This window comes from Canis aureus, chromosome 16 (assembly GCF_053574225.1).
Source record: "Canis aureus isolate CA01 chromosome 16, VMU_Caureus_v.1.0, whole genome shotgun sequence".
Taxonomy (NCBI): Eukaryota; Metazoa; Chordata; class Mammalia; order Carnivora; family Canidae; genus Canis; species Canis aureus.
The window spans coordinates 9,514,424-9,538,367 of NC_135626.1; the positions used below are offsets into that span (position 1 = coordinate 9,514,424).

The 23,944-nt window shown below is 49.8% G+C and overlaps 1 protein-coding gene across 4 annotated transcripts in view; it reads right to left on the reverse strand.

Moving 5' to 3' along the window:
* AK8 (adenylate kinase 8) overlaps window positions 1-23,944 on the reverse strand; it is a 127,760-nt gene that overhangs the window by 12,650 nt on the left and 91,166 nt on the right. Inside the window, exon 12 of one of the 4 annotated variants that reach the window (XM_077851221.1) lies at window positions 22,800-22,947. The exons of the other annotated variants lie outside the window; for them this stretch is intronic. Coding sequence (XP_077707347.1) covers window positions 22,899-22,947 — 49 coding nt within the window. The 3' untranslated portion in view covers window positions 22,800-22,898. Of the gene's footprint in view, window positions 1-22,799; window positions 22,948-23,944 lie in introns of those variants that run through there. 4 annotated transcript variants of the gene reach the window in all.

A 23,944-nucleotide genomic window follows, 5' to 3' on the forward strand; every position in this document is an offset into this window, starting at 1 on the left:
CTGTGTCACCGTTTTGGCCACATTTATTGAGATATAATTCACCCCTCGAAAGTGTGCAATGTAATGATTTTCTCTACACTCACAGAGTTGTGCGACCCATCGGCACACTCTAAGTTAGAGCCTTTTCATCACCGGCAAAGGGAACCCGATACCCATATGCAGGCCGTGCCTCCCGCTACCCTCCTCTAGCCCCTACGGTCTACGGATTTGCCTCTTCTGGACATTTCCTAAAAATACAAGCATATGCAGCCTTCCCAGTCCTCATTTAGGAGACTAGAGAAAAAAAGAGGAGTACGCCACGGGGTTAGTTTAAGGACTAAACACAATAATCCATATAAAGTATGTAATGTGGGACGCCTGAGTGGCTCAGTGGCTGAGTATCTGTCTTTGGCTCAGGACATGATCCCAGGGTCCTGGGATTGAGTTCTGCATCAAGCTTCCCGCATGGATCCTGCTTCTGTCTCTACCTCTGTGTGTCTCCCATGAATAAATAAATTTAAAAAAATAAAGTACATAATGCATGATAATAACATAGAATATCCATGTGGGCCTGCATGCCCCGCATCTTCCGGGAGGCCTAACGTTCCGGACATCCACCTGCACTGCAGTGGGCGTCAGAGCCTCCTTCCCTCTTCTGGCCAAGTCGTGTTCCATTGTATGGGCAGACCTCACTGGTGTGTCCTTTCATCAGCTGATGGACATTTTAACCCAAGCTTCTTTTCTTTTTAATTTAATTAAAATTCAATTAATTAACACATAGTGTATTATTGGTTTCTGAGGTAGGGGTCAGTGATTCATAAGTCGTATATAACACCCAGTGCTCAACATATCACGTGCCCTCCTTCATGCCCGTCACCCGGTTACCCCATCCTCCCACCCCCACCCCCTCCAGCAACTGTCAGTTTGTTTCTTAGAGTTAAGAGTTGCTTATCGTTTGTCTCCCTCTCTGATTTTGTCTTATTTTATTTTTCCCTCCCTTCCCCTATGCTCCTGTTTTGTTTCTTAAATTCCACATATGAATGAAATCATAGGATAATTGGCTTTCTCTAATTGACCTATTTTGCTCAGCAATAAATAGTTCCATCCGTGTCGTTACGAATGGCAAGATCTCTTTTTTTGATAGCTAATATTCCATTGTACATACATACACCACATCTTCTTTATCCATTCATCTGTCGATGGACATCTGGGCTGTCTCCACAGTTTGGCTACTGTGGACATTGCTGCTATAAACTTTGGGGTGCAGGTGCCCCTTCAGATTACTGTGTTTGTTTCCTTGGGCTAAATAAATCCCTAGTAGTGCAATTGCTGTTAACCCAAACTTCTGAACATGGTCATACTCCTCTGGGGCAGCCATTGGCCTGTGATGGAGCACAAGCAGTACCCAGGCCTGGCTCTCCCACCCAGGGCAGCCCCCTCAGTGGGGGAGCCTCACTCTGGAGCTCCCTGCTGGGTTGGTGGAGCCCAGGTCGGGGCCGCCCCGCTGACACCATGGCTCCCCACCCCATCCTGCTTCAGTCCCCTGTCTCTGATCAGCTGTTGGTTCCTCATCAAGCTTTTTACATCCTGACTCCATCTCGGTGTCTGCTTCCTGGAGCACCCACCCGGTGACATATGCCCTGGAAGGCCTCAGTGCCCTCTAAAGGAACGGCAGCTTCCTGTTCCCACGTCTGCCCCCGCCAGACTGCCAGCTCCCGGGGGCAGGGCGCAGCGCTCCTGGGGCAGGAGAGAGAGAGGAGCAATTTATCCTCCGGGTGTCCCTATATAAGGATTACAAGGAAATAGAACCTCACAAGGTTATTTCAAGGATAAATACGATAATCCATACCATGCTGAGTGTACCATAAGAGGAGAATCTCCACGAGGGCCAACATGCCAGGCACTCTCCTAAGACCCAGCATGCCTTAGGTCAGCTCCTCGTCACAACCTTACAGGGGTGAACGCTATCATCTCCCTGACAGCAGCTGAGTAAACCATGGGACGGAGAAGGTCAGCAACTAGCCATAACTCACCAGCTCCAACGTGGCTGGGATGGTTGATTTTAGGTGTCAGCTTGAATGGGCCACAGGTTACTAGATGTTTGGTCAAACATTTTTCTGGCTGTAGCTGTGAGAGTGTTTTGGAGATTACCATTTACGTTGCTGAACAGAAGGAAGCCGACGGCCTTCCCAGTTGTGGGTGGGCCTCATCCAATCAGTTGAAGGTGTGACTAGAACCAAAAGCCTGACCCTCCCCTGAGTAAAGGAGAATCTTCCTCTCTGATGGCCTTCAGGCAGGGATATGGGAGGGCTTCCTCCTGTCTTCAGATCTAATGAGGTGGGGTGGGGTCAACATTTATGCAACCTCATCCCCAAGGCTCACTGGACCCCACTTCAAATTCCTTTAGGCCAAAGCCTTCCTGTCTTCTGGCTCTTCCTGGGTCTCAAGCCCTCCAGCTTTTTCTAACTCACCCTGTAGATCTTGGGGGTCGCCAGCTTTTATATTTCATGAGCCAATTTCCTATAATGAATCTGTTCTCTGTGTACCATACACATCCTATTGGTTCTGTTTCTCTGGAGAGCTCTAACACGGTGGCAGGGCCAGGATTCAAACACAGGCAGTCTGCTCTGGTGTCCGTGCAGCTGACCTCCTTGGTCTGTTGTGAATTTGCTAAAAGAGGAGGGAAGGAAGGAATTTGCTAGGTAGGTCTCAGCCTCCCACTGCTCAGCACAAACCACAGACTCTGACACATGCGCTCTGGGGTTGGGCTGCACAGACCCCCAGGTTCAGAGCCAGCTGGGGTCAATGGCATCTTTCTTCATGTCAAGCAGACCAGCTGAGAGGACCTCAAGTCAGGGAACGGGGCAAACGCTAAGGAGGCCTCCTCATGTGCCTTTGTGGGCAGCCCAACCTGCCACCGAGCCAGCCCCTGGTGCTGCTCTGGGAGCAAGAATTTGCTTCAAGGACCAGAGAGCAGGGTGAGGAAGATCTGGACCCTTGGGCCCCCTGGGAAACAAGTGCTTTTCCTTGTCACTGGTCCCCCAAGACAAGGAGCAGAGGGAGGGGTATGTGAATTCATTTCGAGGCTCCCCTGCTCCAAACCACTCTCTGTCAGTGACAAAAGCTGTGTTAAAATGTGTCCCTGGTGAAGCGTCCTCAGCCTCACCACTTCTCTGCCTGTGCTCAGAACCTCCGCTCTGACTTTTCCATTGTATGTTTTAAGGGGCTGCAGAGAAGCTTCTGTTTCAGCCCTTCCCACAGCTGGGGTTTCCTCCAGGAGTCTCTCCCTCCAAACATGGCTCACTATGTGGCTTCGATTTTAATTCCTTGGTGCTCATTAGCTACCACCTCCATCATCATCACGGTCCCGCGAACATTCACGTACTTACTGCATGCCAGGCACCTGTACTAAGCATGTTACACACATGTGTTGCCCTGTGTAATCCTCACAGGAAGCACATGACACAAGCCCTAGGATCCTGCCCGTTTCAAGGACGAGAACCTCTCAGTCCCCCAAGAGGTTAGGTGATGCCTGCAGGCTGGGCTCCAGGTCTGGCTGCTCTAAGACCCTCCTTCCTGCCCTGCTGCCTTCCTGTTTGTAAAATAATTCAGCTTCATGCCCTGCGGTTTTAGAGCATCATGAGGCTTCGGCTGAGAATCAGGACACGGTAAGTGAACCCTGAAGCAATTTAGGAGAAGGGCCAGTGCAGCGGGATTGGGGTAACGCTGCCAACGCACCCGGGCCTCAAGGCTCGCTGAACCCCTCCTCAGACCCCCCGTGGGCCAAAGCCACCGCTTCATCGGTGTGGCCACCTGGCTCCCCGGGGCCGGAACCCCCTCCTCAGGGCCTTGTGGGGACACCGTGCACAGTTACCTCTCAGGGTTAAAGATAAATCACGTGGATTCCAGAAGCTCCTTCATCCCCAATCACAGCTGCCTTGCCTAAGGAATCCGCCACCGTGTTTGTTAAACCCACACTTTAATTACTCCAAAATTATGTTAAATCCTTGCATAAATACTGCAGTGACATCTTCCAAAGAATTTCATTACAGGAAGTTGGGTTGCTGCCAGAGCTCTCGGTTAAAAAGTAAGAGGAGAACAGACACATGCAAAAAAGATAGATATTGTTTTCAAGATAAAAAGGCAAGGGGGTTAGCCTTTGTCAGATCACCCAGGTGTCAAAGAGAAACAGACTCACGGGAGCAGAAATCTCCCATTTTACAGACCGAAGGGGAAAACCAATCCCCTTCTGCCCTCCAATCTAATAGGTGTTTACTTCTCGAGAAACCTAAATCTGATTAAATATTAATAACCAGTGGTATTAATTAACAGGGAAAAGTCCATCAAGAGAACCCCAATATGTTTACAGTGTCCTCGGGAAACTGGGAAAATTCACAATCAAGTGTGTAAATGTTCTAAAAAAGGGTCCTGAATATTTTATGAATATTTGTCATAAAACAGAAATAATAACCACTGTGCAGAGCTATTAGAATTAATATTTATGCTGCCCGCCATGAAATATTCATGGGGACAGAGAAAGGGGGGCCCGTAAGACAAGAATTAATTTACATTGGGCTCGGTTTACCCGCTGGCTTGATGTTTAAAGACGGTTGACAAGCCTCCGTATGAATCCGCCAGTCACTTCCCGCAGTCGGGAGCGGAGGGGGTGGGCGACGGGTCCGGGCTGCTGACAGCTCACAGATTGAGTTTCTGACAGCCCTTAAAAAACCTAAACGGCCCCCCACCTTTTTTTCCTTATTCCATTGCCCAAGGCGCTCTGTTCTGCCACCGTTCATGCGATCTCCCCTTCCATCTGCTGAAATTAACGAATTAATGAGCGCGATCCGCTTTACAGTGGGGCCCTATGAATGTTTACAGGCGATTAAATTATAATGCGGGACGGCTGTATAATTCATGAACCAATTAAAGGAAGTGTTAGTTGATTTGATGGGATGAGGGCGTACAAAATGCATTTAACTAATGGGGAGCCACGGGCTGCCGAGGGCCGGCTCCCTCTCTCGGATTACGCGGCTAATTGCTGCACTTTATGGGGCTGTCACGGATAGCCATGCATATTTCATTGTTCTCAAATACTTCAATTGTGTGCGTCCGTGTCGCGGCTGTAACACGGAGAGGCTGGGCCAAACTCGGCTGTAGTTACAGTGGCCGGGACGCGGCCCCAGCTTGGAACCCGAGCCCCGGCGTTGGGTGTCCCGCCATTAGGTGATTAAAAGGGCTCAGGATGTGACCGCTTTTGTTTTACTGACGATTCCGGACATTGGCTTCATGATGTGGCTACGCTGGGAACCTGACCACCTCCTGCTGGGGAGGGTGGGGGGCGAAGTCCGAAGCCCCTGTATTGTTCCCACAGTACCTGCACCGTACCTGATGCAGGGCCTCAAGGGTCACCCAGCAGGTGAATCCCTGGGGGGAGTCTGGGCCTTCTGGGTGACCCGGGGTACCCTGCACCCTGGACGTGGGCACGAGCCAAGGGTTTCCTCTGGACTGACCTTGTCCGCCCACACAAGGTGGCCACTCGGGGCTTCATTAAACACAGTTAGTGGCCCACTGGAAGCAAACTCGAGGCTCTGTTGTCAGAGGTCGGTGTGGGTTCAGAAGGGAATCGCCGGGAAGAGGGAATGAAGGAGGAAGGTTATCCTGGTGCTCAGAAAGAGAGAGCATGCTCCCGGATCCTATGGCCAAAGGACAGAGAGGCGAACATGCCTGACTTCCTGGCTGGAGCGGCGGGGTGTCTGGTTCAGGAAGATGCCACCCTTGTAGCCTCGATCTCAGTTTCTCTGCGAGGACCAGGTGGACATCCCCTAGATGGTCAGAGCCCTGCCTCAGTGGCCAGTGGATCTCAGTAGCCCAGCTGCCCGGCCAGTCCTCTGAAACGGCTCTACTCTCTCCCTGATTTTATATGACACACACACACACACACACACACACACAGTGGCTAAATGGCAATCGGTCTGCAGGCGCCTCAGAAAGAATCTTTCTGCTGCCACTTTGGCACCCAGAGTTGTGAGGAGGGAGTGGCCTGGACCGGAGGCCACACTCCTCATCGACATTCACACTTGTGTTCTGTGCCCAGACCCACATGGCCTGGCAAGCCTTGGGTTCCCCCGGTCCACACTGGGGATGTGGGTGCTGTACATGGAGATGAAAAGCACTAACCCATGTGCTTTGGATGTGGTGTGGCATGTAAAGCGCCCACGTTGTCTTAACCAAGACTATTACCAAGTTTCTAATGTGTCCATTATGGAGACTAGATTCCTTTTCTCCTTTACTGTGCTTGGGGTCAGCCTCCACCTGCAACGACATAGTGGATGCTGAGTTGTGGCATGAAGCTAGCAGTGGGATCTACAAGGAGGCTGATGGAGCCAGCAGAGCCTCTTGTTTGAGGAGGAAAGGGCTGCAGGGACCCAGGGACCCCAGGGAACAAGGATAGAAGAAGAGCCCATTGTAGATTAGCAGAAAGTGAGCTAACTAAAACACCCAACATATCTACTTGGGGCCTAAGCTTAAATGTGAATTTGCGATGGGTAGCAGAGCTGGATTCAATGCATTGGTTTCAAATAGAATAAAAATATCAATTATCAAACACCTATTATGTGCAACCAACAGTCCTAAGTATTTGGCAGACGTGATGTTATATAATCCCACAAGATAGAAACTAGTATCCTCCAGGAGCAAATGGAGAAACCAGGGCCCAGAGAAGCCAAGTATCTTGCTTTAGGAATTTCTTCTGAGTAAATACAAGTACAAAGATATATGGGCAAGATTTCCCACTGCTGAATTACTTGTAATAGAGACACTGCAAATATGTCCACAGAGGAAGGTTGAACAAATTGTGGCAAACCCACATTCTGCAGCTTTCAAAAGAAATAAGGTAGATCGAGAGTGCTGACGTGGGATGAAAGTGTGACACAAGCTTCATAAAAGTAAAAAAAAAAAGTTCTATAAGATCCTGTATCATATGAGCCTATTTACATTTAATAAAAGAATAAATCTAAAAGGATAGCAACAAATTGAACATAATGATTATTTTGGGGGAGAGACCAGGGGAAAGACAAGTGTTCCTTAGTTTATACATGTCTGCCTTTTTTTACAATGAGAATATACCATTTCTATAATTAAGAAAAACACTAATTAGGGGCAACTGGGTAGCTTAGTTGGTTAAGTGTCTGACTCTTGATTTTGGCTCAGGTCATGATCCTAGGGTCATAAGATTGAGCCCTGCTTAGGACTCTGTGCTCAGCGGGGAGTCTGCTTATCTCTCTCTCTCTCTCTCTTTTTCTCCATCTGCCCCTCCCCCTGCTCATATTCTCACTTGTTCTAAAATAAAGAAATCTTTAAAAAAAAGAGAAAACCACTCATTACAAAATCACAAGAAAAAGAACACTAGTTACAAAATCACAAGAAAAAGGTTATTTTAAAAAAGGCAAAGCATCGGGATCCCTGGGTGGCGCAGCGGTTTAGCGCCTGCCTTTGGCCCAGGGCGCGATCCTGGAGACCCGGGATCTAATCCCATGTCGGGCTCCCGGTGCATGGAGCCTGCTTCTCCCTCTGCCTGTGTCTCCGCCTCTCTCTCTCTGTGTGTGACTATCATAAATAATAAATTTAAAAAAAAAAGGCAAAGCATCCATTTTAAACAACAGCCCAGCGTCATGGTGCTGACACGTATGATTGGGCCAGACTTTCTCATGTGGACGATCCTGTAGGTGGACTGCACCTCCTACCCACACGGCAGCCTTCCAAGTGCCCCGGTGTATGAAGAGCCTGGTGAGAGAGTCTGCAGAGCTAGGCCAATGCCTCTGATTTAGGAAAATCAACTTATGTCCACTCATTCACACAACAAATACTTACCCAGTGCCTCCTATGTGCTACACCTGTCGCAGGTACATGGATCCAGCGGTGAACGAGCCGGACATGTTCCTGCCCTCACAGAGCTTCCTCTGTTTGTTTACAAATATGCAGAGAAAGGCTACCTCCTCATGGTACCGGGGTTGATCTGCCATCAGAAGATTAGAACATACAACCAGCAAGGAGACAAGATGCATCCTCGGCAAACATGATTTGGGCAGACGAAGCATACCCTAACGGCCTGGGTGGGGTGATAATTTCCCAATGAAACGGCTGTCATTAATCAGATTCCAGTTACAGCTTTTGCTGTGGGCTGAGCACGCTGTATATGTAACGTTATCTCGTAGAAGCTTCTCCAGCCAGAGCGAGGTACCACTATTATGCCTCATTTCACAAGCATGGAGACTGGGGTTCAAAGCAGCTAGTGAACTTCTCAAGGTCATGTCCATAGGAATAGCAGACTCTTTAAGTTCAGGTTGGTGGGACACTGCTGTCTGAGCCGTGGCAGCTGGGTACACTGCCTCCCTGGATGCTCTTGTGCACATCGCCTCGTTATGAGTTGCGGCTCCTCACACAATCTGGCCTGGCATCACACTGAGGCTGTGTAGATGCCACCTCACTCATCTCCACCACAAGCCTGGGACGTAGGTGTTAGCAGCATCCCCATTTTACAAATGAGGCACCTTACGTCCATACCGGCTCGTGAGTGACCTGACAGACTTGGGACCCACAGCGGCTGGACTACTGAGGGTTTACCAAGTGCAGGGATTTTTCCACGTGCTCCACTTGCATTGTTTTATTTACTCTTTCTGGAGGCACATTTGTTTATTTTTAATTTTTTAAATGAGAAATTCACAGAAGTTAATGATTTTTTAGGGTGTGATTCAGGGGCATTTGGGATGTTCACAGTGTCATACAAGCACCACCTCTATGTAGTTCCAGGACATTTTCATCTCCCTAAAAAGAGACCCAGTATTCACTGACTAGTCACCCTGGACTCTCCTCTCCTGCAGCCCTGGGCAGCCACCAGTGGCTTTCTATTTCAGTGGATTGCCCCATTCTGGACATTTCATTGAGGGATATCACACAACATGTGACCTTTTGTGGTGGCTTCTTCACTTAGCCTCATGCTTCTGAGGGCATATTTACGCCTCATGAACAATCTTCCAAAGCAGTTCTATAGCTTGGGACCCATTTTGCCATGAGAAAGTAGGAGTCTCAGAGACAGAGGAAGGAACTCGCCCAAGGCCATGATGCCAGTCCAGGCCAGAGCTGGAGTCCAACCAGGAGCCTCTGATTCTAGAGCCCATAATTCTACTGGCTCCACAATGAATTTTTAAGACAATTTCTTAAGGTGATTTCTTTCAAAATGGATTGACTGAACAGTTTGCACCTGCTTAGCTTGGGTCCTGGGTGTCAGCTGTGGGCCGACCTCATTCTCTCTAGGGGCCCCTGCTCCTGACTCCCCAGCCACATGACCTCCTTGCTGTCTTGGGACCCACCCTCTGCACAGGCTGGCCCTGAGCTCGAACATGCATGTCCCCAGTGGCCACAGGGTCACCCTCATTTGGTTCAGGACTGGGCTAAGGTGTCTGCCCCGTACCCCAGGAAGGAGCGGCACCCTGGCCTCTCACACGTCTGCTTTGTTCTCCTTGAAATCCCTTCCCTGGGAGACCATCATGTTTATCGTCTGCCCCTGAAGGCACATGATGTGTCTGCCCCTAGAACCATACTGGCACATAGTCGGTGCTCAATAAATGTGTGTGGACTGAATTGTGTTGTCCTCAAAAGCATCACCCTCAGAATGGAGGGAGACGCTCTGAAGGACAGGATGGAGCTGAGGGCCGCTGGAAGGGTGAGTGGGACCATGCTGCCAATGTCAAGGCAGAGTGCCCCCAAGGATATGCTGCCGAGGAAGGTGGCCATGTGGGGCGGGCATTCGCCATCTTTTCATGCTCTCCATGACCTACCACCTCTCCTTCTTTTGCTTGTGGCATTGACACTCAACACACTTTTGTTGAGTTTTGCCATGGTGTGGAGGTTCCTGGGCCCCTCCTGTCCCTTCTGTCCCCTCCCCCAGCTAGCTCATCCTCTGCCTCCCCTCAGCACCTCCAACCCCGTCATCTCATCCAAGCATCTTTCTCTCCAGCATGCTGGCTGCACTGGCCCTACGGGAGACCCCTCTGCAGCCTTCCCAGCACAAGTCAAAGGACTTTCCAGAACATTTCATCTCAGGGAAATCCTGTCTGAGCCACATTCCAAAGGCCACTCTCTCTTTCTCCTCAAATTTCTTTTTTTTTTAAATTTTTTATTTATTTATGATAGTCACAGAGAGAGAGAGAGAGAGAGAGGCAGAGACACAGGCAGAGGGAGAAGCAGGCTCCATGCACTGGGAACCCGACGTGGGATTCGATCCTGGGTCTCCAGGATCGCGCCCTGGGCCAAAGGCAGGCGCCAAACCGCTGTGCCACCCAGGGTTCCCTCTCCTCAAATTTCTAAGTAAGATAGGAAGCTCTTACTTGTGGGCCGGCAAAGACATAGATTCAGATTACATCACATCAAACAGACTCCACCTGGTGAATCCCACGGTGACAGTCCCACCCCCTGCTGCAAGCAGCTTCAGAGAGGGGCTTCCTTAGACCCCAGACGCTCCCACACCTGCACCTCACTTCCAGCTGCATCCAGGTACACACTCTACCCTGGCCTTGACTGATGGCACTTGGAGGACTTGGCCCTGGGAAGCCTCACCCAAAGGCCAGCCCTGCGGCGGTGCCAAAAGAAGACTCCCCTAATTGCCTACTGAAAACAAACCCAAGGTTAAACTGTTTATCTGGGTATGCTCCTGGGTTAAACTTCCTAATGAACCTACCTAGGAGGTGAAACCTGAGTTTCCAGATAAAGCTTTTCCACGTCCTTGGCTGGGGACACAGGCCTGCAATTTAAAACTTCTGGGTTTCGATAGTTGTCTATGAATTAAATCTGTTATTCGAGTCCAGAAGCCTACCAGTTCTGCTGCAGTCTACCCTAAGAGCATCTCGCAATAATCCTGTGCCCCGACACCGCGGCTGACTGGGCCAAGGCCCTCAAAGCAGGGCTGAGCGCAGCTCGCATGGGGGCTGGGAGAGCGTTCCGAGTGCAGTGAGCCCTCCTCAGAGGGGCCTTCCCCAGTGTGGAACCTGCCACCTCATCCTTCTCCTGTGCCGGTTTGGTTCCTGGCCATGTGCTCCCGTGGAAATGATTTGTTCACTCCTGTGGCCCGAGGATCTGGAACAGTCTGGCAATGAGCAGCCCACAACCAGTACTTGTGCAACAGACAAAGCAGTGTGTGAGTCCCTCCTTCCTTTCGTACTATGACTGGGCTCCCAGCCGTGTGCTCCACAGCATTCCCTGGAGAAGGAGCCAGTATTATTCTTCCACTCTTTTTAGCAAGGAGGAGCCTGACACTCTGGGAGGTAAAGTCACCTGCAAAGTCACCCCCTGCTGAGAGTTCTCAGTCTACCTCCTTATCCCTGGCCTCTCTTCATCTTGAGCCTGCATTGTGGAGATCATGCCAGCGGGTGAGCGGGCCCCACAAGACAGGACCGGGGCTTGGGGGACAGCAGGCACTGCCCCAGCCTGGCCCGAGGTGCCAGAAATTCTACTGTGGGAAGGGCTTGGGGCCGTGGCCTGGGTAGAAGTGCTCATGGGTGTGTGCAGTGGCAGGCTCTGCTCAGCTGCTGGCTGGGAGCTCACAGAGGGAAGGGGCCAAAGCCATCCCAGAGTCCACCCCAGGTGCGCTCCTCCTTGGAAGGGAAGCGCCCTCCGCGGGCTCCAGGACAAGCAGTTTCCAAGAGGTGGTGACCCCTGGTCAGGTGGCCCTGAATGGGTCTCTAAAGGACCCACAGTGGGCGCACTGGGTTTACTTAGGGCTCCCTGAGGACCCACACTCCTCGGCACAAACTCGGGGCACCTGCTTCGGGGTGGCTGAAGGTCGGGGCGGGGGGAGGCACGGGAAGTGCTGAGCAGGTTCCGTTCTGCGACGACGCCTCTGCAGGACCTGGGCCACCCGCAGGCACCGCAGGCAAACCGAGGTGTTCCTCCGTTCAAAGCAGCACCTGCTCTCTGCATTTCAGTGTTTGGGCGGGAGCGCGGGTCCCAGTGCCAGGAGGGGCGGCGGCGTCTGCACCCAGCCTCCCCGCCTGCGCCGACTCGCGGATTCCCGGAGATTAAATTTTCCCGGAAGCTCAGCGCATGCAAATGAGGCGAGCGCGCGGGTCGCTCCGTCTCCCTGATTGGACGCGGTGTGTCAGAAGCCCCGCCCCCTTCCCCGAGCAGGTGTCCGTCTGCGGCCAGACCTGGCCCCGGGTCGCCCCTGCCCCTGGTCCCCTCTCTCGGTGGCGGCTCCTCTCCCGTTCCTGCTCCGGGGAGCCAAGCGCAGCTTCTCCTCCCCACCCCCTCCCAGCCACGCCGTCTCACTCTCACAGGGGCCCGACGTTTTCCGATTCGATTCAATTTTTCCCCAACCACATAAGGAAGAAGGCCTTATGGCCAAAACATTACGGCTGACCTGATTAGCCGTTCTTTGGTGATATTTTTATCAGCATCTGCCCTTCTTTTGGCTGACAGGAGCGAGCACTCGCTGTCCTGCCAGGATCTTTGGATTACAACTTGGTTGTCGGAAATATTTAACAGGTTTTCCTATTTCCCACGTGTCAGGGAGCCGAGCCGCCTTGGTGTGCTCAGCAACCGCTTGCCCGTGATTATCTTGTTGGGGTGTCTTCCTGGTGTTGCAGGCCCTACCTCGCACCCCAAGAACCTCTCCAGGAGAGACTGGAGGGCAGACCTCCGGGGGAGGGGCCGCCGAAGGCACCCACCTAGGCATCCCCAGAGCCTGTACGGTGAGCACAGAGCACTCATCCCAGGGCTTCACCAGAGTTCACTGAGTGACTGAATGACTTTCCTGTTTGTGGAGATCCACAGGCCACCAGCTGTGGGAGCAGCAGGCCCCGGGACCAGTTGCAGTGAGGCACTTCCCCTAGCAAAGAGAGCCCAGAGGCCTCCAGTTCTGCAGGCAGAATGGCCTGGGACCAGTGATGGGCTCCAACGCTGAAGGATCTGCAAGGAGAGAGGTTTATCCCTCAGCCTCCTTTGGCTTTTTCTCTCAAGGCCACCTTTATAGACAAGACCAAAGGTCTCTTGGTCCAGACTCCTCCTGCTATATTTAAATTGTTTCCCTCTGTTTTCCTTTTCTAGGAAATAGCAAAGCAGTGGCTTGCTCTTGTGTAGAGAAGAATCACCCTCCCAAAAAGAAGCTCCTCGGTTCTAAAGAGAAAGCTTCAAGGCCTATAGCTCAAGCCAATTGTCTTTCTCAGCATCTACACAAAGTACAACATCCAGCACCTGGTCTGTCCTAGGGGGACCTCAGGGTGTGGCAGCTCTGCTCCCGAAGCAGGGCAGGGGCTGCGGGGATGGGGCAGCCTGAAACCTACAAAAACATCCATTAAGTAAATAATTCGCATACTTTAAAACTTTCACTGTTCTTGGGAACAAGTTCCTTCTAACCCACCTCCCCACCAACCATGAAGCCATGTCTCGCCACATGGAGGATAGGTGTGGGTGGGGATCCACTGCCAGGGGCCACCACTCCAAAATAAATCGAACCTCAATCACCCTCTCACCAGACTCACTGGCACCCTGCTCACCTTGACTTCCCAAATCCTTCTGGCCAGTAAGAGGGTGACGATCACCCCATCTTTGGAGCTTCTGTACACACTGGCCACTTACCGCCTCATTTATTTCTCACCACACTCACACGACTGGCTGTCGTGCCCGCTCTTGTACAGTAGGTAAGTGACCTGCCCAAGGTCCTGTAAATGGCAAAGCAGGATGTGACCCGGCCAGCATGGGCCCTAACTGCTGTACCTAGTGTGGGGGGCAGGGGCTCTTTCCTAGCCACACAGCGGCCAGCCACAGGGACCGCAGCAGATCAGGGGCTCCAAGGCATGGTGCTTGAGGGCTGACTCGGTGCTGTGCTCCACTGGCATCCAGACAGGCCAGTCTGACCCATTCCCCAGCCAGCTGCACCTCAGCCCCCCTCCCCCTACCCTCCCCACCCCCCCGCTGCAGATGTCTGAAGGACAAATAGCTTCACGCTTGGTGTGATGCAGTTACTCAAGGCAGTGCAGCCCCACGTGCACGTACTCCTCAAATTAACGTCCGCACATCCATAAAACGGCTCACTCAAGATCATTACTGGCCCTACATATATAACTCACCAGATTGGTATCTGGAGAGTTCCGCCTGGCTGATTTCCTCTGTTCTCCTAACTACTCCACAACTAAATGTTTCACAGAGCCGTTTCCTCCCCCAAATATTTATGTTCTCAAATGTTTATTAGGCTCTCTATCATGATCAAGATTTTATGAGCACTCTATACCAACTGTGAACTAAATACATAATTTTGGATCCATCAAACTCCACTTTGGTGCTACATTTGTCTCCTTTACACCGTAGCAGTTGCTGTGGATACCCAGCAAGTGACAGCTGAGCGTGTGTGTCCAGAGGCAGCCAAACTGACGTACCACCACAGGCAGGAGGGAAATCTCCACAGCTCACTGGCATGGTGGGAGGATCCGGAGCAAGAGGCCAAGCTCAGGAGGGTCTCCCAGCCCTCCATCTTCATTCCACCAACGAGGCCATCTCCAACCCACCATCTCTGGGAGAGAAGGGCCCACTATATATGAAAAGTTAGATCAGATAAGAGGCAAGACTGCCTTGGGGCACCTGAGGGGGTCAGTAAGTTAAGTGTCCAACTCTTGGATTTGGCTCGGGTCATGACCTCGGATTGTGGGATCAAGCCCTATGTTGGGTTCCATGCTCAGCAGGAAGTCTGCTTGAGTCTCTCCTTCCTCCTCTGTTCTTCCCCCCTCGCTTTCTCTCTCTCTGCAAAATAAATAAATCTTTAAAAAGAAGATGAAAGGAAGGCTGCCTTGTCATCTGATGGGCAGTCCCAACTCTCTTATGGAACCACAGGGCTGTGCCTGGGGGGCCTCCTCTGCAAAATATAGAGGCAAGAGCAGTTCACCAAGCCTGTAACATAAATAGCCTATTATTGCTCATATCTACCTGTACTCCCTCATGGGACCTAATGGTGACTTTCACCGCATATGCTATCAATTCTGCTTCACAAATGAAGAAAAGTGAAGTGACCAGAAGGAAGTGGAGCTAGTTCCTATCTCCGGACCTTTGTCTCCCTGTTCTCTCTGCTTCCTCTGAGCTACTCATAGCAGCTTCCCATACACCCCTGGGGCCTCAGAGCCAAGTCAAGTGGACTGTGTTCTAAACAACTTGTTTACTGTTCAGCTTCCTTTCTAGAGCAGGGCTCCTCCCCAGAGGCTAAGCTCCTCTGTCTTGCTCACTGTCCCAGAACATAGCACGTGCTCACTAAACAGCTGTCAACAGACACAGATTCAGAAACTCCAAAGCTCCTGCCCTTTAATACCAAACCTGCCACTTCTAGAAAATGCCATGGCAAAGCCAGCCAGCAGCTGGTCCCTGGGGCACTGAATAGACCTTGCTTCCAGATGGTGCTTGATGTCCATGCTTTTCCCAGATGCACATCTGCTCCCACAAAGGGTGGGTGATCCCACCATGCTTCTCCCACCTGGCCGCAGGATGAGCAGCCTGAGAGCCAAGGGCAGAGTTTCCGGGTACTTGTCTTCCTGAAGGCTAAATGTCTGGGAGACACCCCAGTCTCAAGGCAGATCCTCATGTTCTATGCGGCACAGGTGCTGAGGCACATTAGCCTCCAGCCTCTTAAGGAGGCAGTGCAGGTCTTTCGAGAATGACTTTCTATCATGATTGGCCTTTATGTTTGTTCATAAGCCTTGTCATGTTTGAATTGTGGCTCAAAGCTAAAAATTAAAATAACTGTCATGACTTACATACTCTACATGTAAATCAGAAAGTAACCACTGTGGGCAATACAACCATTCTCAAAAGGAAACATTTAGGCATATTCTAAATCCATTATTGGTCCTAAGAAAAAAATTACACTCCCTAAAATTTTGCTTACATGACATCAAGCATTTTCCATAGCTTGAGCAGGTGTGTGGTTCACTGAACTATACCATGAACTCAGGTGGCTCCAGGGCCACCACCATGTTGCTGTCTAGGTGACCCCCCCCCCCCGGGGCTTAAATGAAGCCTTTGTTTCTTGGATAGTGTGGCTGTTCCCAAAGCACACACCACCTTTGGTCGTACAATGTTTTATCTCCACCAGTAAATTAGGGGCCCTTGGGCACGTTGGGAGTGCCCATTGGAAATAAAACTACAGCTAAAATTCAGCAATGCCACTTCTAGGATTTTACTCTGTAGGGAGAGTCTTCCGAATACAGAGTCTCACATACGTTTACTCTAGCATTATTTGCAAAGTGAAAGAAAGAAAACAGTCTAAATGCTTTTCAACAAGGACCTGGTTAAAGAAACAACTACATAATCATAGGCTGGAAGACTGACTATGTGGCCATTAAAAGAATGAGGACTGCTATATGAAACAAACAAACAAACCTCCAGATACAGCATTTAGAGAAAAAAGTAGAGTGTGTATGTAGTATGTCTCCATCTACGGAAAATAAATGCATATATTTGTCTCTTATCTATTTTTTAAAAAGTTTTTATTTATTTATTCATGAGAAACACACACCGAGAAAGGCAGAGATACAGGCAGAGGGAGAAGCAGGCAGGCTCCCTGCGGGGACCCCGATGTGGGATTTGATCCCAGGACGCCAGGATCACGCCCTGAGCCAAAGGAAGACACTCAACCACTAAGCCACCCAGATGCCCTTTATCTATTAATGTAGAGAAATTTTCTAGAAGAATACCCAACAAATTATGAACAACAGTTGCTTCTAGGGAAGGGAGTAGAAGTGTGGGATGAAAAGAAAGCTTAATATAATCCTCCATTTTTAATCTTGATACATTTTGATACATAAAAATAAGTTATGTAACATATAGTCATAAGGTTCACAAATAATTGTTGAGCACTTACTCTGTGCCAGACATTATTATTTTGAGAGCTTGAGATATATTGGTGAAAAAACAAGGATTGTATTCTTGAAAAAATGTCTATCTGGGTAGATACATTTAATATATATATATTAAAAATAACCCCGTGGAGCACCTGGTGGCTCAGTCAGTTAAGTGTCTAACTCTTCTTTTTGGCTCAGGTCATGGTCTTAGGATCATGAGATTGAGCCCCACATCAGGCTCTGCACTCAGCACAGAATCTGCTTGAGATTTACTCCTTCCCCCTCTATCCCTCCTCTCTGCTCGTGCTCTCTCTCAAATAAATAAGTAAAGTCTTAAAAAAAAAAAAAAACTAACCCCATGAACCCAGTTAAGAAATGCATCACTCCAGTACTGAGGAAATGCTCTAGATGCTTTTAACCAATTCCATTTCTCTATTCCGATGACCAAAGAAAACCACCATCATGAATTTTAAAAAAAATTTTTAAAGATTTTATTTATTTGAAAGAGAGCATGAGAGAGAGCACAAGCAGAGGTAGGGGGTGGTAGAGGGAGAAGCACGCTCCTCACTGAGCAGGGAGCCCAGTGACCTGGGGCTGGGTCCCAGGACCCCGGGATCATGACTAAAGCCAAAGGCAGATGCTTAACCAACTGAGCCACCCAGGTGCCCTCACTATTGTGAATTATTAAAGATGTATAAGAGTACCTAAAAACTGCATTGCTCCATTTTCTTATTTTGATATCATGCTAAATGTGTTCTTCTTGCATTTGCACTCAACATTATTTTTCTAAGATTCCTCCATGTTGATGTGTGTGGCTGTGGTCCATCCCCTTCTGTTGCTTCGTAGTGCACTGCTCTGTGGCTTTGCTGCAATTCACGTAGGATCTCCTGCATGGTGGTGTCTTCTCAAAGGTGTTTTGCTATCACACACAGTGATGCCACGAGTGTTCATATACAGGAGTGTCTGGGAGAGGAGAAGCTCTCACTGCTATGATTCGATGCATTTAATAGTTATAGGATTATTAGGATTTTTCTATTTCTTCTTATGTCAATACTGGCAAGAGTTTTGTTTTGTTTTGTTTTGTTTTCCTATGGATTTATCTATCTTGCCTATGTTTCTAGATTCATGGTCATAAAGTTATTCATATTTATGGTTATAGCCCCTTTTTATGTCAAATGTTTTTTATCTGCACCTTCTCTAGTTTGCTAGAGGTGTGTCAATTTCATTGACTTGGTTAAACAACAAACTTTTGGCTCTATTGTCATTTTGTCTTCTAGATTCCCAATTTCTATTCCTATAGTCTCTTTCCTGCCACTTTTGGCTTTACTATTTTTCTAACCCAAGTCAGAGGCTTAGTTGTCTAGTTGTTCTTCTTTGGAGATTTCTCTTTCACTGGCTATCCACTGGTACTCTCTCAATTTCTGACTCCTTTCAGTTAAAAAATTAACTTTTTAATTGTGCAGACCCTATGGCCCAGCAATGCCATTCCCTGATTTTTTCCTAAAAACAAAACAAAACCAATGCACAAAGACTGTGTGTGCTGCCTGTTGCTGGATTGATTGTAACAGAAAAAAACTGGAGGACAGCCCCAGTGGCCCAGCGGTTTAGTGCCGCCTTCAGCCCAGGGTGTGATCCTGGAGACCCAGGATCGAGTCCCACGTCGGGCTCCCTGCATGGAGCCTGCTTCTCCCTCTGCCTGTGTTTCTCTCTCAATCTCTCTCTTTCTCTCTCTCTCTCTCTCATGAATAAATAAATAAAATCTTTAAAAAAAAAAAAAGAAAAAAGAAAAAGCCTGGAACCAACTGTCGGCCAGGGGGCATTTAAATACATTCTGATACATCTGGACTATGTAGCAGTGGACATGAACTGTTACTATGTAAGAATTTATATAATGTAACATTTTACAAACATTAAGAGTTGTAGCTTTATGTAATGATAGAGAAAGATGTCCGCAATATTTTATTAAGTGAAAGAGAAAGTTACATGTACAGGATTTTACATTTTATTTAAAAAATTCTTTGTTTTAAAATTCACTGGAGAGCGACCTGTGTTTTAGTCCAGCTACACACCACTTTCATGGTTCCTTAGTTAGTTCAATCACCTAAACTGTGAATATAGTGCAGTCTCTGCCTCATGGAGAAGAAATATAGGCCAGCGGGCGAGTGCCATGAGGGCGAAGTGAGGGGCCAGGAAGCACATGGGTGGGGCTCCTAGGCTGGTTCCCCCAGGAGAGAACATGTACCATCCACAGGGAGGGGCTGAAAAGGCAGGGCAGTTCTGGGGGTAGGGGATGCAGGGCAGGACCAGCAGCACCCACCCCACCCCACCAATCCCTGCCTCGGGATGTGAAGTCCAGGCTTTCGGGCTCTCCGAGCCCCCCCCCCACTTCATGGGGGGTAAAATAAGGGACCTGAACTGGTGATCTCCAAGGACTCTCCAAAGCCTGAGAGTCTCTGGGGGCGTTCACCAACTGCAAGGGGACACCATGCTGAGTCTGAAACCCCTAGGGAGGCTGGGAGCCTCCAGCCAAGTAAGAACCCTCTCTGTGAACACTCCCAAGGCAGGGCGTCCAGGCTCACTCCAGAGAGGCTCTGTCCGTGGGAGTGGAATGAATGGATGAGAGAGAATGAATGAGGAAGTGAGTGGAGAGAATGTGCCGGGAAGCGCGTAACAGAAGGGCCTGAGCAAGATTTTGCAGGAAGAGTTTTCTAAAATGGTTCCTCAAGGCAATCATGAGCTTGCAGCTAACAGCCAAATGCTGGGAACAGAAATCAGCGCACAGGTCTCCCATCTCCCATTTGTGACAAAGCCGAGTCTTTCCGCCCACACCTTCACTTGCCACTCCTGCTAGGTAATCAGATCGTTGTTAATTAATAAAGCTGTCAGGTGAACCGTCCTCTCTGGTCATTAGTATCCTTCCAGAAAGAGAATCCTGCCCACCACCCCATCCGCCCCTCGGCTGGCGGCTCAATTAACTTGATGCTATGCAAATGAGAGGCTCTTCTCGTCATTAGCTTATAGCCCACGAATGTTAATCGCATAATTGGGCCTTCAACAGGGTAATTAGACACGATTTCGTCCATTAGTCTTACAAGGCTAATTATTGTTGAGAGGAGAGGGGGATGCTCCCAGAGCTCTGCAAGAAGAGGGGCATCTGGTTCAAGCAATCACGGGGGGAGCTGCTGCCAGGTATGTGGCAGCCCGAACCCGTCCTCCCAAGGAAAAGGGGACCCCGGGAAGACCTCAGGTGCTGGGCGTGATCGCAAGGTGGGCAGCGGCTCTCCGCACTGGTGTGCTAGGATGGGGGAAAGGCATATGGCATTTCAAAAAATATGGCACTCAAATAAGACAACAGGCAGCCCGGGGCGAGGACGCCTGCTTCCGGCCCCTACTCACTCACAGTGAGACCCCAGTCAAGTTGCTTAGTCTCTCTGAGCCTCAGTTTCTCCCTCTGTGCAATTTGGGGGATGCATTAGGTGGTCTCCAGGGGCCTCCTGGGTTTGACTTGCATGAAAGCTCAGAGATCTGGCTGGGGTTGAGGGCAAGTGCCGAGGAATGGGAGGGTGCACTGGGGGAAGCCGTGGGCTCCTTGAGCCATGCCTGGCTGTCACCAGGGCAGCCATGAAGGTGTGACTGAGAAGCGCACTAAGAACCTGTGGGAGTTTGCTCGGGCTGCCACAGCAAAGGCCCCTAGAGGCCACTGTGGGCTGAGTGTGCCCCTTAAAATTCCTATGTTGAGCTCCAGCCCCCACTACCTAAGAATCTGACTGTATGTAACCTATTTTTAATCTTTCTTTCTTTCTTTCTTTCTTTCTTTCTTTCTTTCTTTCTTTGAGAGAGAGAAAGAGTGGGGAGGGGTAGAGGGAGGGGAACAAGCAGACTCTATGGTGAGCATGGAGCCTGACAATGGGTTTGATCCCATGACCCTGAGACCATGGCCTGAGACCATGACCTGAGCCAAAATCAAGAGTCAGCCACCCAACCAACTGAGCCACCCCAGCGCCCCGACACAGGGTCTTTAAGGAAGTGGCTATCAGGGTGGGCTCTAACCCAATCTGGTGTCTTACACCAAGAGGAAATGTGGACACCCAGAGATCGCAGGGACACGAGCACAGAGAGAAGACCATGTGAAGGGGGCAGCAAGAGGGTGGTCTTCAGGCCAAGGGGAGAGGTTTCAGAAGAGGCCAACGCCTTGATCTTGGACTTCAGCCTCCAGAATGTAGAGAAAATTTATTTCTGTCATTTAAGCGCCCTGTGGGCTTTTGTTATTGCAGCCCTGGGACACTTAGACTCCTGACAGGCATCTCAGGCCTCCTGGGTCCAAAACCAAGCTGGTGGCCCCTCCCCAAGCCTGCTGCTTAGATGACTGGCCGGCCTGTTCTTCCCAGACACTCCAGCAAAAACTGTGGAGCTCTCCTCAGTGTCTCTCTCTCTTCTCATATGCCCTGCATCCAATCTGACTGCATCTGTCCTACCTTCCAAATACAGTCAGAGCCCGACTACTTCTCTCCACCTGCACAGCTACTACCCTGGGCTGGGGCACCAGAATCTCTCAGCTGGTCCTTGCCAAGGGCCACCCACTTGCTGTCCCTGCTTCTGCCTTTGTCCTCCTGCCTGTCGTCCACTATCCACCCACTTACCTGCTCAGGTTCCTCAGAGCTCCCACCTGACTCACAGGAAAAGCCTGAGACCTCAGGGGCCCTGTCCACCTCTGACTACCCACTTCCTACTCTCTCCCCCACTCCTTTGGCGGCAACCATCATGGTGCCTCTTAAGCTTGCCAAGCCCTTGCTCACCTCAGGGCCTTTGCACTTGCTGTTCCAGGCCTGTATTCTTCTTCTCCATGTCTTCACATGATTTCTTTAAGCCTCTGTTAAGTGTCCTCTTATCAGAAAGGCCATCCCTGACCACCTTCTACACAGCACACCATCCCTTCCTCTGCCTTCCTGCTGCCCATCTGCCCTATTCCCCTTCACCCTGCTTTACTGTTCTCCATGAAGCCCAACGTATTATGGGTCTGTTGGCTGTATACGGCCTTTTTCACCCCAATTAGAACATAAGCCACGTGATGGCAAGTGTTTATTAGCTCTCATTTCCTTCTGTGTTCCTAGAACTGAGACAGTACCTGCATGTAATGGATGTTCTGTGAATGTGCATTGCTTATTTGAACAAAGCCACTCTCATCTCACACAGGAAAAAAACATGCCCACGGAAGGTCAAGCCTGCCCAGCCTCACAGAGTCTGGAAGGGGCAAATCCAGGCTTCTAGAGCCTCTTGCTTAAACCTTATCCTGTTAAGCTGCTTCCTTGTCATGAGAACAATGTACAAAGGCCCCAGAAGGTACAGAGCATGGAGAAGCATCAAGGTAGGCTTCCTGGAGGAAGTGAAGTTTGAACTTAGCTTCATAGAAAAGATAAGATTTAGACAAAAACCCATGGTGCTCTGGAAGAAGCCATATCATGAGCAAACACCAAGTGTTTAGGAAGCAGGAAGGAAGTGGATGTGCTTAGAATATATGAAACATGAATGGGGGTGGGTGGGAAAGAGAGACTCTTCCCTCTCCTGATCCCCATCTTGCCTCTGCCCTGTGATTGGGAGTCCCAGGCCTGGCAGGTCTTTTCTTGAGGGATGCAGTCTTCTCCTGGGATCTCGAACCCATACTTCATGAGACAGAGGCCCAAGAGAGAAAGGAGATGCAATGTCAGGCCCTAGGATGGAGGATCTGCCCAGGAGCTGCAACAGGGTGTTGGAGGGCGGATCCAGTGCACCTGCCCCCGAGGGGCTGGGTGTGGGGTCTGGAATCTGCAGAAACCTCAAAACCAACAAGGCAGCAATACCCAGAGTTTTGCCATCTCAGAAAAAAGTAGAGCTGAATTTCTATTTGTGGAAGACTTTCTTTAAAAGTTTTCCTTTTATTAAATAATGTCCATGATATTTAGGAAGGACAGCTTCAAGCTTTTAGACATCTGCCACCTGAATCTGGCAGAGGCCCAGGCTTTTACAGCACAATGCTGGGTTCACAGGTTCAGCACTTTATTTACGCCTCTAAGGAAGATGGAAAATTGAAGTACACTCTGATGTCTTCCAAAGTCTCCTTTGGGTAAAGAAAAACAAACATGATTTCTGCAAGTCATCCCGGCATCTCGGCCTCTTGCCTTTCTCAGGGAAATGACTTTAAGCTAACGGTGGAGCATCACACCTGCCAAAAATGGGGGCGTCTCCATCAGAACCAGACTCAAATGCCAACCGCCCTGGGCTCTGCTCTGTTAAAGGTCACCTGTCACTCTCCACCCAGGCATGGAGATTGCTCGGGATCTCTGATCACCGTGGCGGGGAAGGCATGTTTATCTTCTCCGATGTCTTATTCACCACAGGCAGAGGCCCGACTGTTACTGGTTGGATAAAACCCACCGGACCCCTAATAAGAGCTTAGCATCCACAGATGAGAAAGAGATTGAGATGTGCTTTGCCAGTGAAGGACAGTAAGCCTCAATGGGGGGAGAGGGGAGGTGGACGTGAGGGGGTTTCCTGGCTGTGAAGGTTATCAGACACTGAAATAGGAAATGGAGGAAATGTCACTTTCTCCCAAAATGACACATTTACCTAGAACGGTGTGCTAAACCCAGAGGGTGACAAACTGACCCTGGATATCTTTCTAGACCTCCTATGGACAGCAGGGACATCTGCTCAATGCTGTAGGCAGGACTGAGTGTTCTCAGAAAATTCTTAGGAAAAAAATTTTACCTGGTTAATAAATAAATGGAGTTTCAATATACTCCAGGTAAGACTGTTACTCTCCATCTTTAACTAACAAAATTACCAACTAAGAAAATGCCACAAGAACCTGTTATACATATGTCGTCTCTTCCTAAAGATCCTCAAACACCCCACGAGGACCAGTTCTCGCTGGCTCCCGGCTCAAAGCTCCCTGGTTTCTGGCTGCTGCCCCCCCAGGCCACGTGCCTCCAGAATCCCCAGCTGCCGTCTGGGACCACAGAGCCAAGCCTGTGCTTGCCTGGGCTCTGCTCTCTCTGGGAATCACTGTATTTTTATTCTCTGAAAGACCCTGGAGGCTACAGGCAAAAGGTTCA